The following is a 12,139-nucleotide window of genomic DNA, read 5'->3' as shown; positions in this document are numbered from 1 at the left end:
GATATAGAAATGTAGGAACAAGTGGAGGTGGGTGGGTGGGTGGACGGGACATGTTTTTCGCTCAAGAGAAAGCTGGTGTACAGAGACATTAGATGTACAGAGAGAAACAGAGCCAAAAGATGGAGAGCACAGACTACCTCGGATCTCAGCGGCTTCTCATAGCCAGTTCCAGTGCCCTTCTGAGTCTGGCAGCACCTCCTGCCCTTGGAGGTTCTTTTTGTTTGTTTGTTTTTTAAAATTGTCCCTACTACACAGACATACCTTTATGGTTCTTACACAGAATTCTCTCCATTCTTCCTAAGAAAGCTCTGGTTACATTTTCTTCCTGGGAATCAGGGAGTTCTCATTAATCCTTACATTAAGCAGAGAGAAAAAGCAGAAAATGGAAGTGTGCAAACCGGAATCCAGGAGCCCATGGTGATATAAACAAATACAGAGATGAGTGGATGAACAGAGAAGTGAAAACTTTTCCTTACAGAAGAATGCCCACTATTGAAAGGAAGATGGAATTAGAAAACCAACATTGGCAATTATTATAGTACTAATTTATTCAGGGAAGAATCAATGAACACTAAAATCAGTGGGTGAAAGCTGGATGATAAACAGGATTTCTATAGGAAATTATCTCCTCACAAGATGTTTATTAATTACAAAGGAGAAAATAGTAACTTTGCAGTGGAAGATCCTGGCAGGTACCATCTTAACCCAATGATCACAGTTAACACACCTAGTAATGGGGCAAATTGACAGCCTGTCTTCTGATATGATATACTAAGAAGGGCGCACACGGCTTCTGTTGAATTCCTACCAAAAATGCATACCCACTATCTGATCATGAGGGACAGCAGACAAACCCACATTCTACAAAATAACTGGCTCAAAACTTCAACATATATCAAGGTCATGAAAGACAAAGAAAGATGAAGAAACGGTTCCAGATTGATGGAGTTTAATAAGACATGAGAACTAAATGCAAGATGTAACACTCGACCACAAAATATACATATATATTTTTCTAGAAAGGATATTATTAAGACAATTTGTGAAATTAGAATAAGGTAATCATAATGTATCAATGTCAATTTCTCATTTTTGTTAACTGAACAATGGTTATGTAAGAGAATGTCCCTGTGTTTTAGGAAATTGTATTAGTCTGTTTTTACACTGCTATAAAGATACTTCCTGAGACTGGGTAATTTGTAAACAAAAGAGGCTTAATTGACTCACAGTTTGGCATAGCTGGGGAGGCCTTGGGAAACTTACAATCATGGTGGAAGGTAAAGGGACAGCAAGGCACATCTTACGTGGTGGCAGGTGAGAGAGAGAGAGAAAGAGAGAGAAGTGCCACACTTTCAAACCATCAGCTCTCCTGAAAACCCACTCATTATCACAAGAACAGCATGGGGGAACCACCTCTGTGATCCAGTCACCTCCCACGAGGCCTGGCCCTCAACATGTGGGGATTACAATTCAAGATGAGATTTGGTAGGGGATATAGAACCAAACTGCATCAGAAATATACACTGAGGCCAGTTATAGTGGCTCACACCTGTAATCTCAGCACTTTGGGAGGCTGAGACAGGCGGATCAACTGAGGCCAGAAGCTCAAGACCAGCCTGGCTAATATGGTGAAACCCCATCTCTACTAAAAACACAAACATTAACTGGGCATGGTGGCACATGCCTCTAATCCCAGCTACTCAGGAGGCTGAGGCACAAGAATTGCTTGAACCCAGGAGGCGGACATTGCAGTGAGCCGAGATCACACCACTGCACTCCAGCCTGGGTGATGGAGCAAGACTCTGTCTCATAAAAAAAAAAAAAAAAAGGAATATACACTGAAGTATTTAGGGGTTAAAGTCACATACACAAATGAAGACAACCAAAAATTAATAAATACAAACTTCCAGGTTGGGCGCAATGGCTCACACCTCTAATCCCAGCACACTGGGAGGCCAAGGCGGGTGGATCACCTGAGGTCAGGAGTTTGAGACCAGCCTGGCCAACATGGCGAAACCCCGTCTCTACTAAAAATACAAAAGTGAGCCAGGCGTGGTGGTTTTCACCTGTAATCCCAGCTACTCGGGAAGCTGAGACAGGAGAATCACTTGAACCTGGGAGGCAGAGGTTGCAGTGAGCCGAGATTGCACCATTGCACTCCAACCTGGGTGACAAGAGCTAAACTCTGTCTCAAAACAAAAACAAAAACAAAAACCTTTCCATATTCCCTCCAAGACCATTGTTCTTTTTTCTACCCCAAACATCCCCAGCTCCCTTGAAGAAGATGCCATCACACTCTCCCTCCCTTGCTGTGGTCTAAGCCTCCTGCCGCCTCTTGGTCCCTGATGATGTCAGCTCCTGCCCTTCAGCCTTTCTCTCCATCACTCTTCCCAGAAATTATCTTAGTCCACCCAACTCCTTCCCTCTCGGTTCCTTGACCGCTCGTCTATCTTTCCCTACGTTACACTTCTGCCACCCACTGTCAAGCCTTAGACCTTGTCATTACCAGTAACTGTGTTGCCTCCGTAGCCTCAGTTTCAGGCATTGTACCTGATAACCACCACCACCTCCTATCTGTCCAGCTCATTTCCTTATTGCCTCCCGTCAACAGTTCCAATCAATTCCAATCAATGGAGCCTGAGAGCAATGGTGATGATGAAAATAACAGCACTGCCACAACACTTACGCCATGCCAGGCACTGTTCTAAACGTTTTAGAACAGTGTTCAAAATTGAACAAGTGTTCGCTCACTTGTTCAATCCTCACAACAGCCCTAGGAAGTAGTATTATTCTTATCCCCATTCTATAGATAGGGAAACTGAGGCACAGAGAGGTCAACTAAGGGGCCCAGATGGATTCAGCTAGTGTGGGTTGAGCTGAGATTTGTACCCAGGCTGCCTGACTGGGCTCCCCCGTTTTCACTCTCTCTCCTTTCTTAACCAGCTTAGATTTCGTGGGCTACTGTTATGCTTCCTCCTTTGCAAACAGCCCCATCTCTGGTCTCCCTTGGGCTTTGGGCTCCCTCTGGGCAGCACCCCAGGCTGGGCAAGTTCAACTCTGCTTCTTCCACATCTGCCTGGAGCAGCTGCACACAGCCCTGGTCCCTGACACACTTTCCACCAATTACAAGCCCTAGGGACCCTGGTGCCAGCCTGCAGTCCCGCTGCACCCCTCCAGTCCTCTCACTGCCTTCTACTCCCACAGATGACCATAGCACACTTTCCCTCTCCACAAACCCCATCCCTCCTTCCCACCCTCACATGAGGCTGATGACGGTGCCTCTCATTTCTCTGCGAAAATACAAGTAATTAGTAAGGAATTTTCTCTTCTCCCTGCAGGAGACTGAACCTGTGGCACCCACCACCAAATCTGCCAGTCTACTCACAGTCCCTGCCATTTCTCTCGTTAAGATGAACTGTCCCTGCATCAGCCTAAAGGCGCAAAATCCTACTCCCACTTTCCAACTCAAAGGCTTGACTCTTGCAATTCATCTCTCTTCTGTTTCATCAGAGTTTTCTTCTCTCTATCGGATTATTGCCCTCCCGCTTCTTCTCCATTTCTCTGTTCCCCTTTATAGCAAAGTCCTTGGCAGGGCTGCCTCTGCATGCTGTCTCCACTTTCTCATCTCCCGCTCTTGAATTAGTCAAGCCAGGCTTTTGCCTTCATCCTCCTTTAAAACCACGCTTGCCAAGGTCTCCTTGCCAAATCCAATGGCTACTTCTCAGCCTCCATCCTACTTGACCTCTCAGCAGCACTCAACCCACCTGAGGCCCTCTCTTTCTTGCCTTCCAGGACCTCACCCTCTCCTGGGCTTCCTCCTGCCTCTCCAAGCACAATTCTGTCTCCTTTGCTGGCTCTTCCACATGTCGCCACTCCAAAATGCCGGGTGTTCTAGCACTCAGTTCTCAGACTTCTTCCCATCTCTCTTTATCCTCACTCCTGAGTGATCTCCTTGGGTCTCATGGCTTTAAACACCATCTGTATCATAACAACTCCCAAATTTGTATCCCTAGCACTAACCTTTCCACTAAGCTTCAGACTTGTACATTTCCATTCAGTGTCTCCACTGGGATGTTTCATACCCATCTCTAGCCCCCCATCTTAACCCTAACGCTACCACATTTGACACTGAACTCCAGGTTTTCCCTCCCAGATCTATCCCACCCCAGTGTTCCGCATCTCAGTAAATGGCACCAGCAGCCGCTGAGTCGTGCCAGATCAGAACCTTGAAGTCATCTTGACCCTCTCCTACCCCATGTGCAGTCTATCAGCAAATCTTGTCAATTCTGCTATTAAAATACAATCAGGATCCAACCACTTCCCACTACTCTCACAGCTATTGTCCTAGTCTGCGTCTGGATGATGGCAATCGCTGCCACTCTGGTCTCCACATGCTTCCTCCCTTGCCCCTTCAGTCTTTTCTGAACCCAGAAGCCAGAGTGATTATCTTAAAACATAAGTCAGATCATAGCTCTCCTCTGCCCAGCTCTCCTCTGCCTAACACTCCCTAGTGCTCCCTGTATTTCTCAAAGTAAACTCCAAAGTCCTTTGGGATACTGAGGCACAGTAAAGGGGCTTCAAGTTTGTTTTTGTTTTTTTTTTTGTAAACATGCATCATCTTATGTGATTAATTCAATTACTCCCTCAAACCCTATGTGGTAGTACTGCTACCCTCATATTACAGATGAAGAAACTAAAGCTCTAAGAGGTTAAATTGTCCAGAGTCACACAGGGATTTATGGCAGAGCTGGGATGCAAACCCCAGCCTTTTTTTCCAAGTCCAGTGCTCTTTCTTCTAAGCCAGGCTGGAACTCTGGGTTCTTGCTTGGGTTCTGCCACTATCTTGCTATGTGATCTTGGGCAGTCCCCTCCCGTCTCCAGGCATCAGCTTTCTCACTTGTGAGATGGGAAGGTCAGCTATGTCCTCACTCAGGGCCAGGGTTACAGCAGAGGACTGTAAGGAAGATGCTGGCTGTACAAACTTGCTGGACCCACTGCTGGTGAGGCTCTGATAATTAATTACTTTTATACAACCATAATTACATCATGAATAGCACAATCCGACAGGATTATACTGTAGTAGTTAAAGGCACTGGTTTGTTGTGCTTAAACATTTGCACAGACCACACTTTTGCAACCTCATTTGGGCATCTATCTATTTATCTATCAATCTTTTCTTTTCGTTTCTTTTTTCCTTTTTGAGATAAAGTCTTGCTCTTGTCCCCCAGGCTAGAGTGCAACAGTGCCATCTCGGTTCATTGCAACCTCCACCTCCTGGGTTCAAATGATTCTCTTGCCTCAGCCTCCTGAGTAGCTGGGATTATAGGCTCCTGCCACCATCCCCAGCTAAATTTTGTATTTTTAGTAGAGATGAGGTTCCACTATGTTGGCCAGGCTGGTTTTGAACTCCTGACCTCAGGTGATCTGCCCTCCTCGGCCTCCCAAAGTACTGGGATTACAGGTGTGAGCCACCGTACCTGGCCTGTCTATCTGTGTCTGTCTGTCTGTCTATCTATCTATCCGCCTACCTATTTATTTAGAGATGAGGTCTTGCTATGTTGCCCAGGTTGGTCTCCAACTCCTGGGACCAAGCAATCCTTCCACTTCACACCTCGGCCTCCTGAGTAGCTGGGACTACAGGTGCATGCCGCCACAAATAGATAATTTAGAAAAAAAAAATATTTTTTAGAGATGAGGATCTTGTTATGATGCCCAGGCTGGTCTCAAACTCCTGGCCTCAAGTGATCTTCCTCCTCAGCCTCCCAAGTAGCTGGGATTACAGGTTGTCTTTATTTTTTAAAACCCCAGAAACCCCATCAAATGGGGCTTTTGGCCCTTTTCTCCCAGGTCCCTCCTCCCAGCACCATGACTCACTCCGAAGATATTATAGATGACCATCCTCACGGTGCCAAAGACTGTCAGCTCCACCAGCACCATCACCACCAACTGCACCAAGTTGACCTTCCCCAAGACAGCACCCACTGAGATCAGCGCCGACATAGCGCTCCTGGTGGCCAGCCGAATACTGGGGGAGAGAAGGAGAGCCAGGATGACTGAGAAGGAAGGATGCCTCTCATTCATTCATTCAACAAACACTGTTGGGCACCTACTTTCTGTAGGAATAGAAGACAAGATTTCTACCCACCTGGGCACTGATGCTGCGGACTGGAGTGACCATCTCTTCCCCCGTCAAGGTGACCTCTGCACCCTGAGCCATGTGGTCTGGCAGATGACTTAATCACTCTGTGCCTCAGTGCCTTCATCTATGAGGCACTGATCTACACATACTCATCTGACTGAGGATGATCGGGGCGACTGCACCCTCAGGGGACCTGACAACTAGGATTCTGCCCAGTCTTCTTTTCTGCCGCCATCATTCAGATGCTCAACAGAGGGCACTCTTCCCCCGCAGGCCTGTCCGCATCCAGTCACCCCATCCTCATCTGGGGCCACTGTCCCTTCTCTCCCTGTCCGTGGAAGTGGAAAGAAATTGGATTTGGAATCAGGACAAGCCAGGCTTCCAGTCCCAGCCTTGCCACTGGAGTGGCTATTTCATCTCAATGAGCCTATCTCTCCTTCTGCAAATTAAGAATGATGATCAAACATATCCCATGTTGGTGTCCTGGGGATGTGAAGGAGTATTCTTCCTATCGGTGTGTCTAGCACCAAGACTGGCACAAAGAACCAACTCCTGAAAAGATGCTAGCCTTATTAACACTATTATGATTCCTTCCTTCCCTCCACTAATGAGCATGCTCAGGAGGAGAAAATGATTTTTGTCTTCAAGGTACTTATGATCCAAAAAAAAAAATGTACTTATGATCCAGACAGGCTACACCATGAGCCTGTCAACTAAGAATATCTGTGATATCACAAGGCTAGTGGGGTTCATTGGAAGGAGAGGATGATGCTGACTGGACTCATCAGGGAGGACTTCCTGTAGGAAGTGGTACTGAGCTGGACAATCCATGGACATCCAGTCTCCCCTGAGCACCTTGCTCTGAGACTCCCTCCTCCTTCTGGGAGTTAATGATGATGATGCTACAACCACAGCAACAGTGATGATAATGATTTATTATAAGAGCATTTTGTAAAACAGGCTTGTAACAGCATCATCTCTTTTACATTTTAACCCTATAAGGCTGGGTGCAGTGGCACATGCCTGTATTCCCAGCACTTTGGGAGGCCAAGGCAAGTGGATCACTTGAGGCCAGGTGTTCAAGACTGGCCTGGCCAACGTGGTGAAACCCTGTCTCAACCAAAAATACAAAAATTACCCGGGCGTGGTGGCACATGCTTGCAATCCCAGCCACTCTCGAGGCTAAGGCATGAGAGTCACTTGAACCCGGGAGGCAGAGGTTACAGTGACCCGGGATCTCACCACTGCACTCTAGCCTGGGTGACAGAGTGAGACTCCGTCTCAAAAATAATAATAATAATAAATTTAAAAAAAAATTTAACCCTCTGTGCGAGTCTCTGTAAAATCGTGCTAGCTTACCATTCAGTATCCCCATTTTACAGAGGGTCATGCAGAGGATTATAATGGATTTTTTGGAAATAGTCACACCAGCTGATCACAAATGTGAGGTTCAAACCCAGCTGGCTTAGATCCAAAGCCTGTGCTCTGAAGTCTGGACTTAGCTTCCTCAGTGTTTGCTGCAGAATATGCCTGCTTAAGCCTCCAGGACTTTAGGGGAAGATCAGAAAAGGGCAAAGGGCATGGGGAAGGAGTCTTACAGGGACCAGGAATTTAGAATAAGGGGTTACTCAATGTTCCATCGTGCCTGGACAAGTTATTCCTTTTAAGTGGGTGTTCATTTCATTGACAAAGGCTTAACTCAGGAGCATGTATGCCGGCAGCAGTATTTCATTCCTCAAGGGCCAGTTTGTGCTGGGGAGGTGCTAAGATAGTGACATGCAGTGGTTAGTAGCGTGCTCTCAGGTCTAGGCTGCCTGGGCTAGAATCTTGACTCAGCCACTTTCTGGCTGTGTGATCCTGGGCAACTTATTTAATCACTCTGTGCCTTGGTGCCTCCATTTATAAGGTGGACCCAATGCCTCTGGAGCCACAGTAAGGGTAAAGTGAGTTGATATATGTCAAGTGCAATAAAGGAGTTGGTTATTGCTATTATCTTCTAGGGAGAGTCCTAGAGATTTCAAAATGCAACATTAAAAAATCACACTTTTAAAGCCAGGAATGGTGGCTCAAACCCGTAATCTTAGCACTTTGGGAGGCTGAGGGGGGAGGATTGTTTAAGGCCTGGAGTTTGAGACCAGCCTGGGCAACACAGTGAGACTTCATCTCTATTAAAAAAAAAAAAAAAAAAACCTAGGTGTGGTGGTGTGTGCCTGTGGTCTCAACTACTCAGGAGGCTGTAATTCCAGTACTTTTGGGAGTCGAGGGCAGATCATTTGAGCCCAGGAGTTTGAGACCAGCCTGAGCAACACAGTGAGACCCTGTCTCGGCAGAAAATAGAAACATTAGCTAGGTGTGGTGGTGTGCACCCGAAGTCCCAGCTACTTGGGAGGCTGAAGCAGGAGGATCACCTGAACCCAGTGAGGTTGAGGCTGAGTGAGCCATGATCATGCCACTTCACTCCAGCCTGACAACAGAGTGAGACCCTGTCTCAAAAACAGTTTTAGGCCGGGCACGGTGGCTCACACCTGTAATCCCAGTACTTTGGGAGGCCTAGGCGAGTGGATTACCTGAGGTCAGAAGTTCAAGACCAACCTGACCCAACTGGTGAAACCCCGTCTCTACTAAAAATACAAAAATTAGCCAGGCATGGTAGTGGGCACCTGTAAAAAAATTTAACTCAGGAGGCTGAGGTGGGAGGATTACTTGAGCCCAGGAGGCAGAGGCTGCAGTGAGCTATGATTGTATCACTGCCCTCCAGACTGGGCAACAGAGCAAGACCCTGTGTAAATAAATAAATAAAATTTTAAAACATCCCACTTTTAGGGTTCTGTTTATTTTCATTTTTGCTCCAATAGCCATTTGCTAAGTTATTAGTATGTGAGGAAAACAAAGAACAGCATTGAATAAGATAGGCCCCTCCCCTGAAGGGACTCAAAACAGAACCAAATCAGTCCCAAGTCAAGTGGCACAAGCTGGAGTGTTGCCAAGGGAGAGCACCCTGTCCCCAGGGGCAGGCTTGGGCACCACCCATCAGCACAGCCCTGATGGGAACCAGTCAGGAAGCCAGTTTCAGCAGGGGTCACCCCTAGGGGGATCCAAGCAGTCAGGGGTGGGGCAGGAGAGTTGACTCAGGCTGCGAGTGACTTCTCTCCCTTCTCGTCTTCCTGGATTGAGTCAAGAACAAACGGGTCTCTGTGGACATCAGACAAAGGGAGCAGTCGTAGACGCCTCCTGCCCCATTCTGCTGTGGTGCAGAAGGCTGAAGGCTGGTGTGACCTTAAGCTAAGGCAGCAACACCAAACCAGGGCCACCACCGTTTGAATTCCCCCAGGGTGCCCTTTGTCACTTCCCAGGTGAATGCAGTGTGTGTGTGTGTGTGTGTGTGTGTGTGTGTGTGTGTGTGTGTGTGTGTATTGAATCCCCATGGGAATTACCTCTAAAAAACTGTGTTTTTTTGTTTGTTTGTTTTTTTGAGACGGAGACTCACTCTGTCGCCCAGGCTAGAGTGCAAAGGTACAATCTCGGCTCACTATAGCCTCTGCCTCTCGGGTTCAAGTGATTCTCCTGCCTCAGCCTCCCAAGTAACTGGGATTACAGGCACCTGCCACCATGCCCAGCTAATTTTTGTATTTTTAGTAGAGATAGGATTTCACCATGTTGTTCAGGTTGGTCTCGAACTCCTGACCTCAGGTGATCCACCTGCCTAGGCCTCCCAGAGTACTGGGATTACAGGCATGAACCACTGCGCCTGGCCTAACACCATTTTTGAGACAGGGTCTCAGTCTGTTGTCCAGGCTGGAGTGAAGTGGCATGATCATGGCTCACTCAGCCTCAACCTCACTGGGTTCAGGTGATCCTCCTGCCTCAGCCTCCCAAGTAGCTGGGACTACGGGTGCACACCATCACACCTAGCTAATGTTTCTATTTTCTGCCGAGACAGGGTCTCACTGTGTTGCTCAGGTTGGTCTCAAACTTCTGGGCTTAAGTGATCTGCCCACCTCAGCTCCCAAAAGTACTGGGATTACAGGTGTGAACCATCACACCCAGCCTCTAAACCTTTTTAGAAAGAAAAATATATAGAGATTTTTCCCCCAGGGCCAATCGGGAGCTGGCTAGACTGTGTTTCATGTTCTGACCACTCCGGAGTATATGGAAAAGGTTATAATAAAAAGGTGGAGCCATCTCCACCACTTAGCTGTGTGGCCCGAGACAAGTGCCTTGCACTCTCTGAGCTTCCACTTCCTTATTTGTATACCAGGTTAGATCCCTACCTGGAAGAGTTAAACAAAATTATATTTGTGGAGTGCTCAGCACAGTTCCTGGCTCATAGAGAAATGTTTAACAGCAGTGCTCAGAGGTTTAGCAGGGTCTTAGAGGGGGAGGCTGGAATGGCCTTGAGAGGCCTTGAGAGGTCCCCAAGATGCCTAGGATGACATTTACCATCCTCTTGTCAGCACAGAGATTCAGAGTTGAACAAAACAAAACAATGTTTCAGGAAAAAATTTAGCCTAGTTTCTCCTATTAAGTGCCAATGCCCTTTTAAAACGTGTATAGTTTCATGTGTAACCATCACCTGGGTGAACATAGAGAACATTTTCTGCACCCCATGAGGTTATTTTGTGTTCCTTCCTAATCAATATCCACCTCCTGCCCAGGTAACCACAATTCTGACTTCTAGTACCATTAAACATTAGTTTTGATGGTTCTTAGCATTTCACATAAATGCATCTAAACGAAGCACAGGTAATTTAATGAAAATAAAGCCATGGCTATTTCTTGTCTAGCAGCATTAGAGGGCTGAAAGTCATTTCTTTTCAAAAGAACGTCTCTCAGGCCGGATGCGGTGGCTCACACCTGTAATCCCAGCACTTTGGGAGGCTGAGGTGGGCGGGTCACCTGAGGTCAGGAGTTTGAGACTAGCTTGACCAATACGGAGAAACCCTATCTCTACTAAAAATAAAAAATCAGCCAGGTGTGGTGGCACATGCCTGTAATCCCAGTTACTCGGGAGGCTGAGGCAGGAGAATCACTTGAACCTGGAAGGCTGAGGTTGTGGTGTGCCGAAATGGCGCCACTGCACTCCAGCCTGGGTGACAAGAGCGAAACTCAGCCTCAAAATAAAAAAGAGAAAGTCTCTCTAGGTGTGGCATGTCTATTTCTCTCTGTCTAATGTGTTTCCTTCTTACTTTTTCCATAAACTTATATTGATTATGTAACTTTACAAAATCATAAACAACAATAACAGAAAAGAAAGGATGCAGGAGGAATATAGGCCTGGATTCCCTGTGATACAAAGAGTAGGGCTGCCCAGTAAAAAACAGGATGCCCAGTTAAATTTGAATTTTAGATAAACAATGAATAATCTTTTAGCATGAGGATGTCCTAAATATTGCACAACCTTGGTGCTAGACAGAGGGGGCAATATCCCAGATCTTCTGGAACCTGTCCTTTGGGGCTCCTTTCCCTCTATGACCCAGAAGTGATCCAGCCACCATCCCAATACCTGAGCAGTTTGATGACCACCTTCCCAGGAGGGAACTGGCTCAGGAAGCCGTCCAGCAGGATTGCCCACTGCACACCAAGGGCCAGCATGAAGAGGTTGAAGGCCACACTGCTCCAGCCGTGTCTCCGCAAATTCGAGGTGAAGAAGCCCAAGCCAAGGGCCGCCATCACGGTCAGATCTTGGCAGACTGCTCAGTGGGGAAGACGGCGAGAAGGAGGAGGGGGAAGCAGACGAGATTTAGGGTGGTGTGAAATTAGAGTCTTACAAAACGGCAGCTGGAAGGGACATGTGAGATCATTTACAAGTATTTGGTCACATTACTTTGCCTCTTTAAGCCTCAATGTTCTCATCTGAATAATGGAGATAACACACGCATGCCGTGTGGGCTTAAGGTAAGGATTAGAGGAGCTAAAGCTAATTAAGCACTTAGGGCAGGGCCTAGCCCATAATGAGTGCTCAGCAAATGTGGCAATTACTGTATTATTAAACCTAATAAT

General features: G+C 46.9%; 1 protein-coding gene across 9 annotated transcripts in view; it reads right to left on the bottom strand.

Annotated features, from left to right (window-relative positions):
• LOC111547669 (RH-like protein) overlaps positions 1-12,139 on the bottom strand; it is a 57,257-nt gene that overhangs the window by 33,295 nt on the left and 11,823 nt on the right. For all 9 annotated transcript variants that reach the window (XM_023219602.1, XM_023219606.2, XM_023219605.1 and 6 more), the window contains 2 exons: positions 11,643-11,829; positions 5,875-6,025 (listed from right to left, as the gene is read on the bottom strand). In XM_023219602.1, the coding sequence (XP_023075370.1) occupies positions 5,875-6,025; positions 11,643-11,829 (338 nt within the window). The remainder of the gene's footprint in view (positions 1-5,874; positions 6,026-11,642; positions 11,830-12,139) is intronic.

Source organism: Piliocolobus tephrosceles, chromosome 1 (genome assembly GCF_002776525.5).
Source record: "Piliocolobus tephrosceles isolate RC106 chromosome 1, ASM277652v3, whole genome shotgun sequence".
Lineage (NCBI taxonomy): Eukaryota > Metazoa > Chordata > Mammalia > Primates > Cercopithecidae > Piliocolobus > Piliocolobus tephrosceles.
The sequence above is the reverse complement of the archived record's forward strand: the minus strand, read 5'-3'. Positions and strand labels throughout refer to the sequence as shown.